This window comes from Xenopus tropicalis, chromosome 5 (genome assembly GCF_000004195.4).
Source record: "Xenopus tropicalis strain Nigerian chromosome 5, UCB_Xtro_10.0, whole genome shotgun sequence".
In the NCBI taxonomy this organism is placed as follows: Eukaryota; Metazoa; Chordata; class Amphibia; order Anura; family Pipidae; genus Xenopus; species Xenopus tropicalis.
In genome coordinates, this window is record NC_030681.2 from 147,162,956 (window position 1) to 147,184,143 (window position 21,188).

General features: G+C 41.7%; 1 protein-coding gene across 1 annotated transcript; it reads left to right on the forward strand.

Annotated features, from left to right (window-relative positions):
• The first annotated feature begins 4,610 nt into the window (after nt 1-4,610).
• On the forward strand, nt 4,611-20,359 carry LOC100487005 (aminopeptidase NAALADL1). Its single transcript, XM_004918180.4, has 19 exons — nt 4,611-5,067; nt 5,906-6,078; nt 6,773-6,894; nt 7,242-7,361; nt 8,470-8,659; nt 8,805-8,898; nt 9,422-9,523; nt 11,359-11,444; nt 11,567-11,686; nt 12,622-12,707; nt 12,819-12,882; nt 12,989-13,056; nt 14,047-14,132; nt 14,885-14,975; nt 16,230-16,311; nt 16,428-16,601; nt 17,551-17,638; nt 18,796-18,888; nt 19,710-20,359. Exons 1-19 carry the CDS (start codon nt 4,871-4,873, stop codon nt 19,900-19,902), a joined length of 2,229 nt encoding a protein of 742 aa, XP_004918237.2. The 5' UTR covers nt 4,611-4,870; the 3' UTR covers nt 19,903-20,359.
• Nucleotides 20,360-21,188: the final 829 nt, after the last annotated feature.

Here is a 21,188-nt window from a genome sequence, read left to right on the forward strand (position 1 = left end):
TGCTGTAAGCAACTAGCGTCACTGGGCGGGGCTCACATGAGAGGAGGCGTGCCCATGCCCGTTATGGAGGCAAGTGATTGGATGTAGGAGTCTGAGTCATTCTGCACGGAGTATAAATAGTTACCCCTGGCCTCCTCAGGGGCGCAGTTCCCGCCGATTAGTTTGGCGCTTAGAGTTGTGTTGGCAAATGGCCCTGGCTGTCTGTAGTGGGCACCCTGGGCACGGCTGGCATTATACTGACAGTTTGCTAAATCCTGAGCGATTAGTTGTAGTAAATAAAGTAACTATTAGCAAGAGAAGTGTTTCCCCAGCGCTGTCAGTCTTACTTAAGGGGAAAGACACACTGAGCTACTTAGTAGCAGCTACTTGTCACGGCTACTAAACTCCAGAAAATCCCCTGCCATAGACAATACTGAGAATTGCCTCTGCTAAACACACATAGAGACAGTTATCAGTAAACGATCAGCATTGTCTGTTTTAGTAGCTGCTACTAAGTAGCTTCGTGTGTCTTCTCCCTAAATGGGCGGTTAACTTTTAGTATGTTATAGAAAACACACTTTAGTCTTCATTATTTGTTTTTCATAGTTCTGGAATGTTTTTGCCTTGTAGAGTAGCTGCTGAAACTCCCAAGCTGGAGAGCTGCTGAACAAAAACTGAAATCATTAAAAAACTACAAATAAAGACCAATTGCAAATTGTCTCAGACTATTACTTTCTGCATCATACTAAAAGTTAATTCAAAGGTGGATAACCCTTTTAAAAGGGTTCATATAGATGATCTCTACATGCAATACGCAGCACAATACTTAACTTTCTACATGGAAGGCCTATTGGGTAACAAAATGGTGTTACAGTCCATGGGCTTATAATGCAGGGCGGTCACTACTGAGTTAGCATCCAAAAATGCCAGTTCATATACAGACTGTTCAAACGTTAACTTGATAGAATCATGGGCTTCATTCACATGTTTGCAGCCTAGCAATTAAACATGCTATTCCAAGAAAAACAAAATAATATCTTTGTCAATGCTAGTTCCAGGGCCTCCCCGGCAAAATTGATCTCATGTGTTTTTAAACCCAATTTAGTTAAATAATAATAAATACATTCCCTCTGCATGTAGAGTGGAGATCACAGACATCCAGGGAACACAATAGGACCTCTCTGTATGGTAACTGAACTTTCATGAACTTACCTACAAACATGTATGAAACAATAGGTTGGCACACAGCATCCAGATAGACTGCTAGAGGTTGTAAAATAGACCCACAAGCAGAAAAATCCATGTATAGAATTCCACTGTTAATACTGTAAATAGTTCTTGTGTAATAAGGCTGTCTCTAAGTGCCCCTTTTAAAAAAGAATCAATTTCCTTCCCTAACTGTAGGGTTATAGGTGAGTTTTCTATATCGAGACTCATTTCCCAACTGGCGTCGTGCTTTATAAATATATGCATCTCAATCAAGGACTACAATGCCCCACCTTTGTCACTTGATTGGATTATAATGTATGTGTAGGACTTCAAACCCCTCAATGCTTTTTATTCACCTCCGGACATATTATTATTGCCCAAATGAGTTTGACCAAATACTCAAACATTTCACTGCATCTAGGAGTACTGCTTGGTATAAAGGAAGATTTAAAACCTAGTCTTGTTAAAGGGGGTCACATTTTAGTATCACATGATTTGTATGGTATTTAATGACGTTAAGTTCACTATGCATCTACTGCACCTGAGGACCCCAAAAGCTTGTGCTACAACAGTCTGCAATAAATGGATTATTGATTAGTTATTGATTGCTTTATATGTTACTCTGTATGTCTCCTTGTAGATTGTAAGCTCTTTTGGGCAGGGCTCTCTTCCCCTCTTGTATCGGTTATTGATTGCTTTATATGTTACTCTGTATGTCTCCTTGTAGATTGTAAGCTCTTTTGGGCAGGGCTCTCTTCCCCTCTTGTATCGGTTATTGGTTGCTTTATATGTTACTCTGTATGTCTCCTTGTAGATTGTAAGCTCTTTTGGGCAGGGCTCTCTTCCCCTCTTGTATTGGTTATTGGTTGCTTTATATGTTACTCTGTATGTCTCCTTGTAGATTGTAAGCTCTTTTGGGCAGGGCCCTCTTCACCTCTTGTATCGGTTATTGATTGCTTTATATGTTACTCTGTATGCCCAATGTATGGAACCCACTTATTGTACAGCACTGCGGGATATGTTGGCGCTTTATAAATAAATGTTAATAATAATAATAATAATAATTCCTTGTGTATGGTGTTGTTATTTTGCTATTTAAAACAGTCTGCAATAAATGGATTAAAGGCATTTGCCGGCGTGCTGGAGTGCTCCTTCCTTATTCAGAAGTTGTTCTGGGAGTTGTCCATCTGCCCAGAACACCTATTCCTTCTCTGGAATTCGCTCCCACAAACTGTCAGACTTTCTCCCAATCTCTCTGCCTTCAAGAGATCTCTAAAAACACATTTATTTAGAGAAGCTTACCCATATCTAGTTTAGCAACACCCTGTGCCTCACAACTCTGGTCATGCCCATTCCCACACCTTGTGTCTCAACCCTTTCTCCTTGTAGATTGTAGGCTCTTTTGGGCAGGGCTCTCTTCCCCTCTTGTATCGGTTATTGATTGCTTTATATGTTACTCTGTATGTCTCCTTGTAGATTGTAAGCTCTTTTGGGCAGGGCTCTCTTCCCCTCTTGTATCGGTTATTGGTTGCTTTATATGTTACTCTGTATGTCTCCTTGTAGATTGTAAGCTCTTTTGGGCAGGGCCCTCTTCACCTCTTGTATCGGTTACTGATTGCTTTATATGTTACTCTGTATGTCTCCTTGTAGATTGTAAGCTCTTTTGGGCAGGTCCCTCTTCACCTCTTGTATCGGTTATTGATTGCTTTATATGTTACTCTGTATGTCTCCTTGTAGATTGTAAGCTCTTTTGGGCAGGTCCCTCTTCACCTCTTGTATCGGTTATTGGTTGCTTTATATGTTACTCTGTATGTCTACTTGTAGATTGTAAGCTCTTTTGGGCAGGGCTCTCTTCCCCTCTTGTATCGGTTATTGATTGCTTTATATGTTACTCTGTATGTCTCCTTGTAGATTGTAAGCTCTTTTGGGCAGGGCTCTCTTCCCCTCTTGTATCGGTTATTGGTTGCTTTATATGTTACTCTGTATGTCTCCTTGTAGATTGTAAGCTCTTTTGGGCAGGGCTCTCTTCCCCTCTTGTATCGGTTATTGATTGCTTTATATGTTACTCTGTATGTCTCCTTGTAGATTGTAAGCTCTTTTGGGCAGGGCTCCCTTCACCTCTTGTATCGGTTATTGATTGCTTTATATGTTACTCTGTATGTCTCCTTGTAGATTGTAAGCTCTTTTGGGCAGGGCTCTCTTCCCCTCTTGTATCGGTTATTGATTGCTTTATATGTTACTCTGTATGTCTCCTTGTAGAGTGTAAGCTCTTTTGGGCAGGGCTCTCTTCACCTCTTGTATCGGTTATTGATTGCTTTATATGTTACTCTGTATGTCCAATGTATGAAACCCACTTATTGTACAGCACTGCGGGATATGTTGGCGCTTTATAAATAAATGTTAATAATAATAATAATAATAATTCCTTGTGTATGGTGTTGTTATTTTGCTATTTAAAAAATCCAGTGATTGACGCATTCTATGTAACTCATTAATAAGTGTTAGTCTCAGCCAGCATGTCGTTGGACTGGTTTTTCTACTTGGGACAATCACCTTCTGTATCACATTCTGGACTCTGTACAAGTGGATAATGTATCTTGTAGGTCACAGTGGCTGTAAACCAGGAGGTTGTAACATTTCTCAATGTGCCCACTGTTTGCTGTTCGCGAGAGTGTAGCTCTGGAAATAGTTGGCTTGCCCCCATATGCAATAAACAGGTGACCCAGTAATGCTGCCTACTGATTGGTTGCAATTATGCAAAGGGGTGACCCTGTGGCTGACTGAGGGGGGTTTAAATCCATGTGACCACAAATTTTGGGTCAGTTGACCTCTATGCCCAAAGACAGAACTGCACCACCTTTCCCTTTATTTACTAGGTGTGATGGAACCATAAGTAGGTTTGCCACCTTTTGGCCAGCATTATACCGGCCTTCGGTTGGGGGCATCAGTGACGGCACTTGAGGAGCAGGGTGATGATGATATGTCAGGGAAATGGGCAGTTAGGGCAGGGAATGGGCTGGTGGGGTGGGAAATGGGTGGAGTGGAAGTGGGCCTGTTCGCATAAGGGGAATCCGGCGGCAGAGAAGATGAAGAAAGGGTGGGATTTATAAGGTATTACAAATTTACTGGCAAGTACATTGAAGGTAAACTTGTAATACTGGTATTGGCTCTAGATGGTGTTTTCCCAGATAGGCCGGATGACCCTAGCCAAAAGTGTACAGTGCATATGGGCAAAAACTGCTCTATATGGTTAATAACAAATGATACTTATAGGCCTAGACATAAGGTTACCCCCATGCAATGGTACCAACCCTAACCCCTCATGAGCCTTACCTGGGCACTAAATACCAGTTATCACTAAAACCAAATTCCCCAAAACGCCAAACTCCATGTACTATATATAGATAGGACTCGCCCTGCCATCAATTATTGTAAATTAATTACCCAACATTGTTTTCAGGCCCAACAACCCATTAATGTGCATTAATTAACCCAGAACACTAGATGAATGCCAGGAAAGATGACTGGCAATCCTCATCATAGTAATGTTTAACTGAGCAATTGAAGTACTAAAATCCATATCTTATCTCCCAGGGCATCTGTACCAAGGCCGTTCCTTGCGTTCTGGGGTATAAGGGCTGGCTCAGGGAAGGTTTGCCTACAGTTTCAGTGGCAGGCGGAGATGAACTGGTGGAAGGTTATCGGTGGTGTTCTGGGGGGTGCGGTCATATTAGCCGCTGGGCTCTTAATTGGCCACTTTGGGATTTCAAAGAATACAGAACCCAAGTGGGCAACGGCACTTTCCAGAGATGTTGATGAAGAGTTCATCCAAGAGTTCATGAAAGAGGTGGATACTAAGAGAATTGAAGATAACTTACGGTGAGAGACTTCCTCCATTCTTATCACTGTGCGAGATAACAAAGAGGAAGAAGGTTTGACTCGCTGCCCTTGCAGGCAATGGGTGCCGGTTGTTCGTTACCGAGGCTATGGTCCTTCTGGTCTCACCCAATAGGAGAGGCAATAGGAATATATCCTGCTCTGTTCATGTAGATTAGTACTAATTGCATTATTGTTTATATTATTTTGCTTTTTTATATGTTCCTCAGACCACATCATTCTGTGCCCCTAGTGGAAATTACAGTTCCTATTGAATTCAGACAGGCCAGGGTTAATTTATAGGATAATTAAACCTTAAAAACATTAAAATTTAATATAAAATTACTCAATGTGCTTTTCTAAGCATTACGGGATCTGGAGTTTAATTCTGAGTTCTGGGTTGTGTCTGCAATGAGTTTGTATGTTCTCCCCTTGGGGGTTTGCATTGGGTACTTTGGTTTCATCAGGCAGGTTAACGGACTTCTAATTAAAGGATAAGTAAACATTTTCTTAGCACTCTTGCAATTTACATTAAATTTTTTTTTTCAGTTTCTGTGCTCTGCTCAGGAAGGAGATGGGGAAGGGCATCTGAGGCTTCTGATCAACAAGCTTTAGTTTTGGCTTAAAGGGGTAGTTATATTTTTCTTCACTAGCTCTCCAGTTTGGTATTTTAGCAGCTATCTGGTTGCTAGGGTCTTATTTAGCCTAGCAACCAGGCAGTGGGTTGAATGAGAGAATGGGATATGAACAGGTGAACAACTGAACAGGAATATAGTTAGGAAAGTGATAATAAATATTGCATTTGGTCATTAATGTGGGACATTTCGTTTTCCCTCTGAAGACGCCTGTCGCTGAAACCGCACGTGGCCACAACACCGGCTGACGAAGAGTTGGTACAAACCATCCTGTCTCACTGGAAAGATGCAAACTCCGGCCTAGATGATGCTCAGGAATTTAGATATGATGTATTTTTGTCATTCCCAGATAAAAATAACCCCAACAATGTCAAAGTGGGTAAGTGTCTCCCCGAGTGGAAGGTAGGTAGTAGGGATGCACCGAATCCCGGCGTTTTTTTAAGGATTCGGTTTCGGGCAGATCTGCGGTCCCAGCCGAACGGAATCCAAATCCTAATTAGCATAAATTAGCATATGCTAATTAGAATTCAGAAAGGGTTTAATGGGCAGTGAAAAAAAATTTACGGCAGCGATTTTTAACCCCTTTCCGATCCTAATCAGCATATACTAATTAGGATTCGGATCAGGATTCGGCCGAATCCTGCCAGGTGGGTTCGGAGGTTCGGCCGAACCCAAAAAAGTGGGTTTGGTGCATCCCTAGTAGGTAGGATAACCTACAGAATAGTCTTAAGGTCCCCATACACGGGCCGATTGTAGCTGCCGATATAGGTCCCTTGGACAGATTCACAGCAGCTTATCGGCCTGTCTAGGGGCAGAAACGAGGGGCCTGCCCGACCAACATCTGGCCTGAAATTGGCCAGATATCGATCGCCTAGGATAGAAAATTCAGTTGGATCGGGGACCACATCGGCTCGTTGATGCGGTCCCCGAACCGACTGCCCCATTGCCACCGTTAGAATTCGATCGTTTGCCTACTTGTTACACGATATCGCTCAATCTCGGGTGAAGATCCGCTCGCTTGGCCATGTGTATGGGCAGCTTTACTGTCACACCTATTCCCTATCATTGCACAGTGACGCCTGAAGGAACAGTTAAATTCACATCGAAACGTGCAGAGAATGAGACCACCACAGACCAGAGAGACCCTGATATTCTGCAGCCGTATCTGGCATTCGCTCCAAATGGAACTGCCAAGGTAAAAGCTACGAGTGGGTTAAGCTAATTCTATCTAAGTTATACTGGGACCTGCAGGCTGCTGCTTCCCATTGAATTATAGTATTAATAAATCATGAAGTGAACTTTATGGCATCTGTGGGGCAATATACCCGGGTCTGACCTACCCTAGGGTAATTGGTTGCTGCACTAAAGGTATGGTGGGGAATGGTTAGGCTGCTGCATTGCAGTAATTGGGTCATGCATTTGATTGGGACAGGGCTCTACTTGTGTGGCCAAATATTAAATGATGATTTTAATTGTTTTTTTAAATAGTTGACTCTTGTGCGTTCTTATACACCGATTTGTTATGTCTCTTATGTTTCTCAGGGGAAATTAGTCTATGCTAATGAAGGGAAAGTAAGTGATTTCCAGCATCTCTCTGAAAAGATCAATCTGACGGGAACCATCGCCATTGTCCGATATGGGGGAACAGGCAGAGTTAACAAGGTGAGAAACGTATTCTGTCCCTGTCACTGGTAGTAGTAATAGCTGTGTTTGCCCAAGGGGAAGCCTGCTTGCCTGCCCACCTTACCACTCACAAACCATTAAAGGAATACTGTCGTGGGAAAACATGTTTGTTACAAAACCCAAAGCTTGTGGGATTGTGTAGGGTGGGCTATTGCATTTGATGTGGTTAAGGATGCTCTATAGGTTTTTTTTTTTTTATTCCACTTAGATAGGTCCACCGCACAGGGGGCCTAGTCAGTCAGTGGGCTTACAAATATTAAAGACCACAATGGGTTTTTGTTCATTCCACTCTTATTTGAATTCTGGCAGAAAATTCTCCCCTTGTGACACGAGCCTGCGTTCCAGCTCCAGGTTGTGTGTATCAGTTATAGCGGCTCATTACCTTACACCAGCTATTGCCTGTTATTCACCTTATTCTGTCAGTTCCTGGCTGTACTGGGTGTCTATAAATTCCTGCCAGACTCTGTTCCTGCTGCATTCTTGGTCCAAATCAGATTCTTATCCTGGATTGTTTTCCTCCCTCGGGCTCCTGCTCTTCTGGCTCCTTTTGCTTGTTTGTTGCCTGGAGTTATGTCTCTGTCTTGGCCTTGGTATATCCGTTAGCTGCTCTTGTTATTCTTCCTTTCCTGTACTGCTCTTTCACCTCATCCAGCCGTATAAATCTGGCACCCTTGTCACCCTTGTACCTGCTCTGAGAACCCCTGGGGGCAGCTGAGTAACCAAGGGTCAGACTCAAAGTCTGCTGGCAGCTATAGGCTGAAGATCGTGCCAAGCCAGGGTTCCTAGAGCATCCCCTGGGTTTCTGTTGCCCCACATGACCCAGTATACAGTATGTTGATGTTGTTTGTATTCCTTCAGCAGCCAATTACATTTCACAAAAATGTCCAACATCACCCTGAAAACCAGAACATTAACTTCAAAATGGGTTGGGGCTCATTTGCAATCCCTGCCAATTGAGGGACAGACTGAATAACTATATCATTATATGGTAATAACTGAATGTAGTTGGCATCCATTCATTTCTAACTGGTCTTTTTAGGGATCAAATCCGTTTAGTTACATCTTCTAAAATGTTTCCATCTCCTAGGCAATCAATGCAGCCCAATTTGGAGTCATAGGAGTCATTATTTACACTGACCCCAAAGATATCAATGATGGAAAGTCCAGTGCAAGTGAAACCTACCCTAACTCTTGGTATTTGCCTCCTTCTGGAGTAGAACGGGGCTCGTTCAAAGAAAATTTTGGTGACCAACTCACACCGTACTATCCGGCTAAAAGTAAATACACATTTTCTTTCTCTTTTTTACTCTTACTGCTTCCATTTCCTATTTTTACTAATTAATTTATTAGTCTTTTTCTATATCTTGCTGATACCTGTGTCCTGATTGTCATGTTATATTAATGCTGCTTCTACCTTTGCAGACTCTACCTACAGAATCAAGGAATCGGAAATCAAAGGATTATCTCCCATCCCAGCACAGCCAATAGGTTTTGAAGATGCGAAGTCCCTAATATGGTGATTTATAAAACTTTTTTTGCTGTTGGTTTGAGTAGAGAACTGAATTTACGAATGGATGGGGTAAATGCCATATCCGGCAAAACACTTGCTCCAAATATAGTTACCCATATCCTCCAATCATGAGTGGGCTTAGGGAACTGTTCCAAACCATATTATTACATTAAATATCATGAATAGGCAGCATATTTTTAATTGATGTATATTGCAAAATTGCTTGAAATTATGTTTATTTTTTAAAAAGCTGCTCTCCTCCCTTTACTTCTCCCCACCTGGCACAGAATCCATTTTGCTATGTTGGTTACTATGGATTGAAATAGTATATCCCCTAGTTGTGCCGTATTTGTTTATACTCGGGTAACTACAAACAGCATTACAATAGGCTAATAAAATATGATGTTATGACCTCAAAGTATTTCAGTACAAAGTTTGTTTCCTATAACTTGTATTATGTTACGTGACACAGCTTTGGTTAATTGGGGCTATTAGCATCCTCAGGACTGATCTCATTATCTTTCTACAGTAATCTTCAAGGCCCCCCAGCTATTGATAGTTGGCAGGGGTCACTGGGTTGCATCTATAACATAGGCCCAGGCTTCCAGCCAAGCAGTGAGTTCATCAACAGGTATGGTACATACTTTATATGAACTATATACTGTATTAACCTACAAAGGCTTCATAATCTCTGATTCTTAGTGCTACAAGAGTTCTCTCTCTAAGGTTTTTGGGGGTCCTGACTAGGTTTGCCAATGGTCAGTGGGCGGAACATGTCAAATGGGGTTATGACGTGGCGATCAGCGATTGGCTAATTGCCTCGTCAACACCTGCATGGTGTTCCAAATTGGGCAGTTTTGACCCGAACAGTCTTGTTTTTGGAAGGGGTAAAAAGCAGACAGGTGGCAACCCTAGTCCTGACCCTGCCAGCTGAACAGATTTATTATATGCCTTCAGTTATTTCTCTATCCCTATTTCATTTTCTTTCCAAGCTCTATACTATTCATATTCCATTTTAAAACTGGAATCCCTTGTTCCTAGCAACCAAACGATTGCTGCAGAACCATATATGTAAATATTTAAATAAAATGACAAAAAATGAAAACCAATAACAAATGATGCTGCCTACACCATACCTTGGGGCAAATGTATTCAAACTCAGATTCTGGTATTTGTTGGAGTGCCACAAAATTGCGTAAAAAAATTGCAAATATGAATCATTTCGTACTTGAGATTTCCAATTGAAATGCTGATATTAATTGTCCTCCCCATGTGAATTTTAATGTGAACAAGTACAGTAGTGCCATGCCTACTGACACGACAAATGTACAAAAAGAATATTGGAGGGGGCAATATCGCCTCAGTGTTTGTGTAGTCTTTACTCACCTCTGCTCTTTGACTTACCCCTTAACTCTCCTTTCCCTCTCTGTGCCCACCATGTCCTTATACTTATACCATCAGGCCAGAACACTGCTGGACCAAAAATCAACACCAGTCCAACACTAACCTCGGACAATAACCACTATACAAAAATTAGGGATGCTTTGTCCCCTGCAAATATGCCCTATGTTTATACTCCCATATCCAAGCAGTCTCACAATCCCAAGCAACTGTTCAATTCTTTCAACTCCATGCAACATCCACCCACCCAACCTCCTGCCTCCTCTATTGCTTCAGAGGACTTTGTTAGTTATTTCCTACACAAAAGTTTTAAAAATCTGCAAAGAAATGAAGCTGAAGCTGCACCAAAAGACAGTACTACTGCTGCACTCGCATCATTCCCCACATTGACAGAGACAACCGTCTCTCTTCTCTTTAATTCCCATCTTAGGACCTGCTCTTGTGATCCTATTCCTTCTCATTCCTCATCTTCCACCCATATTTGCTCACTTGTGCACTCACCATTACTATCCTAACCGTTAGGAATTCTACAATCATACTGGTTTCCCTCACTTCACTTTCTCTCTCTTAACCTCTCTCACCTATGGGTGGGCGATATCAGGAGAATCCAGGCTAATTCGATCGTTTGGCAAAGTCGGTTCGGGGACCCATCAACGAGCCAATGCGGTCCTCGATCCGACTAGATTTTTTAACCTGCCCGATCGATATCTGGACAATTTCAGGTAGTGCCCATACACGGGCCGATTAGCTGACAAATCAGTCTAAGGGACCTTGGCAGCTACAATTGGCCCTTAAGATTGTAAGCTCTTTTAGGCAGGTCCCCCCCTATTTTCTCCAAACAAGATCTATTTGTAACTGTGATTCGCTGCTGGTGAAATGTCTGTATATGTAACATAGGTCTTGTATTTGTACCCCCTTCTCTGTAAAGTGTTTTGAAGAACAATGGCACTAAATAAACAATAATAGACCTTTACTATCACCCAATGATTAACTGGCAGTTAATATAACCTTGTGGTTGGGAAAACTGTAAGAATGGCACTGACAACGCTAACATTTGTGTCCTAGTGATGTGGAGGTGAATGTGTATAATAAAAGAACAATTAAGTCTTCAGCCAATGTGATGGGCATCATCCACGGCTCTGTGGAACCAGGTGAGGATAAAGAATGCTGATTTTATTATTTTTAATTAACAGTGTAATAAATCCTATAATCCTGACAGACATACATAATAATGCAGCTTGGGTATAATGTGCTCATATGCTTTCCTTAACAGACAGGTATGTGATGTATGGGAACCACAGGGACAGCTGGGTACATGGAGCCATCGATCCAAGCAGTGGAACAGCAGTAATGATGGAAATAACCAGAGTCCTTGGGACTAAGCTCAAGCAAGGTAACTGATAAACCACCTGGGGACATGAGATGGGTTTATGTACCTACAGTATAAGGTTAATTGCTTTAGTCTAAAATAGCACTTGTAAAGGTTGCCATTCACCTTCAGATCCGCTTGCTTGGCAAAAATCATGGCAAATTCAGGCAAAAGCTGGGACTGGCTCAGGTTGCAGGGAAGCTGGCACTGGTTCAGGTTGCACGGAAGCTGGCACTGGCTCAGGTTGCACAAAAGCTGGCACTGGCTCAGGTTGCACAAAAGCTGGCACTGGCTCAGGTTGCAGGGAAGCTGGCACTGGCTCAGGTTGCAGGGAAGCTGGCACTGGCTCAGGTTGCAGGGAAGCTGGCACTGGCTCAGGTTGCACAAAAGCTGGCACTGGCTCAAGTTGCAGGGAAGCTGGCACTGGCTCAGGTTGCAGGGAAGCTGGCACTGGCTCAGGTTGCACAAAAGCTGGCACTGGCTCAGGTTGCAGGGAAGCTGGCACTGGCTCAGGTTGCACAAAAGCTGGCACTGGCTCAAGTTGCAGGGAAGCTGGCACTGGCTCAGGTTGCAGGGAAGCTGGCACTGGCTCAGGTTGCACAAAAGCTGGCACTGGCTCAGGTTGCAGGGAAGCTGGCACTGGCTCAGGTTGTACAAAAGCTGGCACTGGCTCAGGTTGCAGGGAAGCTGGCACTGGCTCAGGTTGCAGGGAAGCTGGCACTGGCTCAGGTTGAACATCAGGCCCTCCCATAACTGCAGCCACTGAGTGAACAGACTAGCTCATGGTTTAGCACAGATTACTAGGTTAGTGTACCTTACACTACATTGTACAGGATGCCCATGGCTAATGCAGCCTCCATACTTATAAAGAAGGCATGTCAGACTTGCTGTCCTTCAACTTTTTATTAGCCATAACTTCACAACTAACACAATTATCCTCCCTATCACATTTATTTAAGGTAAGTGGCGGCCTCGAAGATCCATCATTTTTGGCAGCTGGGGTGCAGAAGAGTTTGGCTTGGTTGGTTCGACAGAATTTGCCGAGGTAATATCATAGAAATGCTCTTCAATCCAAAATAATATCATGGAAATGATGGTTCTATCTCAGTGTACAATGGGTACAGTTATGGGTATGTCATTATCCTCCCACGTGTAGGAGTACTACAGCAAGCTGAAAGACAGAACCGTGGCTTACATCAACGTGGACATCTCTGTCTTTGGTGAGTGTGTACTGATTCATGCTGTATATGGGGTTTATAGCACTAATAAACACTTTACCTGAGCTACTTTGCACATTATTTATTTGATATATTGAAATTATTTTAGCTAATGCATCACTGAGGGCTCAGGGAACAGCTCCGGCTCAGAGCGTGATCTTTGAGGCATCCAAACAGGTACAGTATGGTTTGGGTATCTGAGGTAGACAAAGGCTTTTTGCAATTTTTTATAGGTGCTAAATATTTTTTATAGGTGCTATATATTTTTTATGGGTGCTATATTAATATTTATAGGTGCTATATATTTTTTTATGGGTGCTATATTAATATTTATAGGTGCTATATATTTTTTATAGGTGCTATATTTATATGTGCTATATTTTTTTTATAGGTAGTATATTAATATTTATAGGTGCTATATATTTTTTAGAGATGCTATATTAATATTTATAGGTGCTATATATTTTTATAGGTGCTATATTAATATTTATAGGTGCTATATTAATATTTAAAGGTGCTATATATTTTTATAGGAGCTATATATTTTTATAGGTGCTTAATTAATATTTATAGGTGCTATATATTTTTATAAGAGCTATATTAATATTTATAGGAGCTATATATTTTTTATAGGTGCTATATTAATATTTATAGGTGCTATATATTTTTTATAGGGGCAATTTTTTATAGGTGTAGGTGCTCCTGTGCCCCTGAGTGCTCTACTACTTGCGCCCCTGGATAAAGCATTATGTATTTTTAGGTCCCTGGGGGTCAGATTGGCATTTTCACTTGCACGCTGGAAATAATCAAACTGGAGATCCTGACAATTTGAAAACAATGTAATGAAAGCCAATTCAAGAGTTGCTCGAACAGTTCAGTGTATAATATATACCAATCATGGTGGACTTTAAAAAATGCCTTTATTTGAAGTAAGCGGAACAGAGCAATGTTTTGAGCCACAATTTCTCATTGTAGGTTTTCTATAGGAAGAGTTAAGTGTATGAGAAGCCCAGAGGGTATGAACGGGGCAGCTATCTTGAGTATGAGCGGGGTGCTGCTATATCAGCATATTGGCAGTTTGTACACTTTATTGAATTGTAGATATTTTCATGTTCAACTGCTACACTCGTAATGTCTAGATGCTTTTACCATTCCCATACTGCATAGGTGAAGACACCACAAGGCACTACTGTTTATGAGAACTGGAAAAGTAACTACAACAGGACCAGCCCTCAGTATGGACTCATCCCCCAGTAAGGGCCTTTATCCTTCTATACACACACACATACTGTTTTATTATCACAGTCAGACTGGGGGGTGCAGTGCCCACCGGGGTCACACCCCCCCCAAGTTGCCCCTGACGAGCCCCGCTAACCCCCCTGAGCGCGCCTAAGTGAATTAAGGGTCAGGGGAGGACACCTGCGGCCGGGGAAGCGGCAACAGGCATTGGGTCTGGGCCGCTGGGGCCCACCGGGTTTTTTCCCAGTGTCCCGTTGGCCCAATCCGACCCTGTAAGGGGTTTCCAGATAATGGATCCCATACCTGTATATTGGTACATGCTACCTTGAAGATTCATGATACAATTGAATGCTTGTTTGGTACAGAATTGGGATGAAAAGGGACACAGTGGGTGCCTACTAATGATGGGGAAACCTGGAGCTACCACGCCGTAGACCTCAGGGTGACATAATGGATGCATTGTGGGCAACCTATCCTGCGGGGAAATAAATGCTGCATTGTGGGTAGAAAAATGGTTATTTGCACTTTGCACACTGCACTGTTTTGATAAATGACCCTTTATACGCTATAGGCAGAGGGAGTCAGGGCACTTGCTATGGGCCCATGCTCTGTGCCACTGAGGTTCATAGCTGGAGGCTCTATTGCCAGACAGTTATTATAGTAAAGCATGGTGCCTTTAGAAGAATGGAAATAGAAATAAAATGTAATATTGCCTTTCTATCAGTACAAGGGTATTCATATTTATTCTGTAATGTTTCTTCTGCAGAATGGGTGCATTGGGATCTGGAAGTGATTATGCTCCATTTCTGCATTATTTGGGAATCACCTGTATGGACATTGCATACACATATGACAGGGTAAGTTACTGCCCACATACTAAGGAAACCCAATGCAAAGGGAACCCACTTATTCTAGAAACTATGCCTCACTCAATTGGTAGATACTTGGCTAATGGGTGTGATTGTGGGCTGGTGAATTGGAAATGGGCGCATTCTGGGTTAAAACAGTCTGACACTTTCTTTCCTTTATCCGTTTATTTTAATAAAAGTTACATCTTAAATTTGGGCCTCAGTATTATATTGGATTTTATGGAAGGGGTGGTGCAATTATTTGGTCATACTTTTCCTCTTTTTCCCTGAACCAGTTTCTATAAAACTCATAATAGCCCCCATTTACCCTTTGGCAGTTCATCCATAGTTCCATGAATATCTAGTAAATAGGTGTTTAGTGCAAATCTCATCCTAACCTGACTTTATAGTTGTTCCTGGGGTATTTAGGAGCAAATCATCATTATCCTCCAATCCCTTCCTCTGTTCCAGGTCCCCCCAGTGAGGCATGCCCCACAGTTTGGGAAGCACTGCTCTAGGCTATCTCCATGTTTTCTTACAGTGAAGCATATACCTGGCTCAGTAATATACAATGTATTGTGAGATAAGGGTGTTTATTAGGGAATAGGGATGTGGCATACACCTAAAGATCTGCTTGTTTGACAAGGTCACCAAAAGAGTGGATCTTTTCCTTGATATTGAAAAAAGCAAAAGAAGTTTTTATATGTCTGCACAGACCCCTTCTTATATGCTCTCACAGTATCCAAGGAAAGGATTAGAGATGGGTGCTGGCCATAACACCATTAAAAAAAGAAAAATGCCACACTCCTTTCTGCTAAAAAAAAAGGTCCATTAGGTATAAAAACACAGATAGTTGCTGGGAAGCAAACAGACGACGCGTTTCAGGAAAAACCCTTAATCAAAGGCTAACGAACAGCAAGTGTGTGCGTTCCTTTTAAACATTTATAAACAGTGCCATCTACTGGTCAAAATACAAAACATCAAGGGACCTGACAGCAAAGAACGTAACAATCACGACTAAATGGTAATAGAATTTTACGAAACCATATTTGGGCCTGAACTTTCAGGAGGAACCATGCCCACTCCTGTGTAAGCCAATAAAGGATGTAAAAAAATTATATATATATATATAATTTAGTGAGGTATATAGCCAGCTTTACTTGAATACATGGTGAATTTTGAATCCGTCATATTTTCCCTAAACACTGCTCACAATGCAAAAAAGCTTATTCCAATCCCAACTGTCTCTTTTCATCCTTACAGAGAGTAACCTCAGCCAGAATATATCCTGCCTACCATACAGCCTTTGACACTTTTGATTATGCATCTAAGTTTATTGACCCAGGTATTTCAGCTAACACTGTAACAAATTAATAATACTGATATGCAGAATGACAGTGCATATATAGCTGAAAGTGTTTGCTTTTGTAAGAACCAGTAATATATGTTATGGTTATGCAGGTTTCACCAGCCACCAAATGGTAGGGCGCACCGCCGGCAACGTGCTGCTACGATTGGCTGACAGCCTTATCCTTCCGCTTGGCGTGAGAGATTACGCGGAGACGCTGGAAGATTATTACAACAGGGCAGAGCAAAGCTTTCAGTCCAACCTGGTCAGCAAAAACATCTCTCTGGGTAGGTAGGCTGTGTGTATGGAGTGATTACTAGCGCTAAAGCATAGGCACTGGGTATGTTTAAAGGGAAACTATACCCCCAAACAGTGTAGGTCTATATAAAAATATATCACATAAAACAGCTCATATGTAAAACCCTGTGTCATCTAAATAAACCATTTTCATATAAATATACTTTATTAGTAGTATGTGCCATTGGGTAATCCTAAATAGAAAACTGCCATTGTAAGTACTAAGGGCCGCCCCCTGGGATCATAGGATTCACAGTGCACACAAACAAGCCAAGGCACACATACATGGTAGGACATGTATGTGAATTTTGAATTATTTTCCTTCTTCTTCAGACTCTTTGCAGCTTTCAAATGGGGGTCACTGACCCGGCAGCTACAAAACTATTGCTCTGTGAGGCTGCAGTTTTACTCTTATTGTTACTTTTTATTACTTATCATTCTATTCAGACTCTCCTATTCATAATTCAGTCTCTCATTGCAACTTTCCCTTATCAAGTCCCTGGTTGCTAAGCAATTTGGACCCTAGCAACCAGATAGCTGAAATTCCAAACTGGAAAGTTGCTGAACAAATAATGAAAAATCAAGACCAATTGCAAATTGTCTCAGAATATCAATCTCTACATCATGCAAAACGTTAACTCAAAGGTGAACAGCCCCTTTTAGACTCCCCCAGACAAACCCTTTGGAAGGCCACACATACCCCCATAGCACTCTCTTGCCCAGGCCTGTTTCAGGCTACGTAGACTGATATTTGTACTTCTCTAGACGTGAAGAAACACTTTGATACGCTGCAAATTATCCTTAATGTATATGCATATTATTACTTTTTTAGTGCCGCAGGTATACACAGTACTGTACATTATTGAGACTAATCACCTGTAGGTACATAGAGGCAGTTAGCTTGTCTTGTGTCATTTCCCAGCATGCTCTCTCTTCCAGCACCCCTGAAAATGGCAATAAATAGATACAAGAAGGCATGCGAGGCTTTGGAGGAAACCATAAAAGAGCTGAAAGAAACGAAGGAGACGTGAGTGAAACTGAGATATCATTAAACCACTAAAATGAATGTTATTATATATGTGTGTGAGTAACATAGGGTACTTGGCTTTTGCCATTATACACAGTAACAGACCCCCCAACCAAAGTAATCCCTCTTCTTTAAAGGGGTGGTTTACCTTCAGGTTAACTTTTAGTACAGTAGAGAATGGCCTCTTCTTAACAACTTTTCCATTGGTCTTCATAGTTTTTGAATTATTTGCCTTCCCTTTCTGACTCTTTTCAGCTTTCAAATGGCCACAAACTATTTTATTATTACAGAGAAAAGGGAATCATTTAACCATGAAATAAACCCAATAGGGCTGTTCTGCCCCCAATAAGGGGTAATTATATCTTAGTTGGGATCAAGTACAGGTACTATTTTATTATTACAGAGAAAAGGGAATCATTTAACCATGAAATAAGCCCAATAGGGCTGTTCTGCCCCCAATAAGGGGTAATTATATCTTAGTTGGGATCAAGTACAGGTACTGTTTTATTATTACAGAGAAAAGGGAATCATTTAACCATTAAATAAACCCAATAGGGCTGTTCTGCCCCAATAAGGGGTAATTATATCTTAGTTGGGATCAAGTACAGGTACTGTTTTATTATTACAGAGAAAAAGGAATCATTTAACCATTAAATAAACCCAATAGGGCTGTTCTGCCCCAATAAGGGGTAATTATATCTTAGTTGGGATCAAGTACAGGTACAGTTTTATTATTACAGAGAAAAGGGAATCATTTAACCATGAAATAAACCCAATAGGGCTGTTCTGCCCCAATAAGGGGTAATTATATCTTAGTTGGGATCAAGTACAGGTACTGTTTTATTATTACAGAGAAAAGGGAATCATTTAACCATTAAATAAACCCAATAGGGCTGTTCTGCCCCCAATAAGGGGTAATTATATCTTAGTTGGGATCAAGTACAGGTACTGTTTTATTATTACAGAGAAAAGGGAATCATTTAACCATTAAATAAACCCAATAGGACTGTTCTGCCCCCAATTTAGAATTATTTGCTTATAATTGAGTCTATGGGAGATGGCCTTTCTGTAATTTGGTACTTTTTGGATAACGGATCCCATACCTGTACTATCATTCCACAGCCGTGCAGTTCCATGTGACTTTCTTTTCTCAACAGACCACTTAAAATCCGCATGATTAATGACCAATTAATGCTGCTGGAAAGAACTTTCATTAACCACATGGCTTTCCCTGAGCAGTTATATTACAGGTAAGGTTCCACCCTAATTACTTGCCCTACCCTCATTCCTGTGAGCCCATTTTGCACACACAGTTCTTGCCAAAGCTAAATCCAAATCTGGGGCTGTTACTGGTTAGCAAATCAGTGGCTACAATTCCAGTATGTGTGTGTGTTTTAGGTGAAACATTAAGTATTTTATAAGTTTCTGCCTTCAGTTAAAAAAATATACATTGGGGTAAATGGCATCTAATGAAACTGATCCTAACTGCAGGATTGGGCAAGCTGCAACTCCCAGCAACCCACTGGGCAGCTGAAGGCAGGCTGAATTGCTACATCTGGCACAGTATGTATGTGCATGCATTAGGGAATTTAACTGTAAGCTGCAGCGGAGCAAGGGACTGGCGTGAATCATTAGCCATACTATGGTACAAAACCTAGTAGCATCGCAACAACCCCCCTCAGTGGTGGAAGTGCAACAGTGCAGACAATAATGGCACCCATTAACCACTGAGATTTCTATAGTAGATATGAATCTGTGTTTAGTCCATAGCCTCCCAGTCATTCATGGGGAAAAGTAAAAAAAAATATTTTCACTCCTTATACACATGGTTAGAAGGGTAAGATCCTCTATCAGCAGTGTGAAGGTGTGTCCAGTTCTTGCATCCACCCATTAGGACATTCTAATGTTGCCATTGGCTAAAAGATTTTTTTAACCACCGCCCACTTCCCCAGTCTGTTACAGATGAGGAATTTAATAGTAAGTTCTCACACCCGTTTCAAAAGGAAATTTTCATTAGAAAAGCAAAATTACACATATATCAACAGATTACCTGTATTTGTGTCTGCTTTAGCCACATCATCTGGGCACCACGCAGTTCCGGCGTAGCCACTTTCCCAGGCCTTGCCGATGCCTACCTTCAAGCCACCGCTAGCAACTCACAGGACGATTGGGACATGGTCCATCACCAGCTCACCATAGCAATATATGCAGTGGAGAGTGCAGCATCCACATTGGAGCAAGTCACCCACATATCTCAGAGATGAGCACCTAAAGGAGAACTAAACCCTAGCTCATCCTTAACTCCTTCTCCATTGGGCCCCCTCCAAGCAACATCTATTCAGTTCAAAAAGTTTCCGTGTCCGATCCAGCCCTAAATCTGCAGAACTGTGCAGCGGTGCCATCTTAACCTGTCTTTGTATCCAGTCGAGGGGGCTGAGAAAGCTAATAAATGCATTATCCAGTGCTTTCAAGCAACAATCGCCTGTCCTTTGAATGCACCCACAGCATTAGAATTAACAGAGAGTTAGTCCAAGAGGTTTGTTGCCCTCCTGCAAGAAGCTCCTGGAAGAATGGAACAGGTGCCTATGGTCTAATCTTCCTGCCCTGCTGATTTCTCCTGTACTTGGAGTAATGATGAGCAAAGTGTATGTGCAATTTGGAAGTCGCCACAGGTAACAGTGTAACATGAAAATGGTTGAAATAAAGATACACGTCATTAAACAGGACCACATCTTTATTCCATATTAACTCTTACTGAATACACAGGAAAAATAGTGTAGTACTAAGTGTCCTAACCATAACCAGAGCCCACCCAGGGCAGCCTCGCCAAAACTTACCGAATCACAGTGACAATTTATGTTTGATACAGCCAGTGGCTAACATACAATTCTACATTCTCAAAACACAAGAGCTAGAGATGTAATACCCTGTAGAAATACAGTTTGAAGACAGAGAGAAATATTTTAACAGTATTGAAAATAAGACTCAGGGCTATCCTAAAGACATCAGATGTGCCCTGTAATGGACACCTACCCACAGGCTTCACAAAATCCTTTCCATGCCATCTTTATAATACAATCCTGCCCACAAAAATTCAGTATGTGCTAGGGAATGTTGGATAAAGCACCTCATCCATTTTTGTGCCAACAAATGTTTTAGCACTGTCCGCCCTAAAGCTGTACCGGGCCTTCTGATGCAAACAAAAGGTTTATGTATTTTAAAGACAAAGTTTGTGGGGAAATGTGATTATAACCGTTTAAAACACTGGGTTATTACCGTAACCATCTTGCACCTTTTGGGCTTTCCCAAACATTACCCTATAGTTGCCAGGCAAGCACTGTGGTGTAAAAATCTCCATAAATTAATTCCAATTAATTCACAGATAACACATATTCTAAGGGCTGTGACAGATGGGGAGATTAGTCGCCCGCAACAAATCTCCCTTATCGCGGGCAACTAATCTCCCCAAAATGCCATTCCACCGGCGAGAATGTAAATCGCTGGTGGGATGGCATACGTGGCGCAGCGATTTGCTGAAATCGCCTAAGTT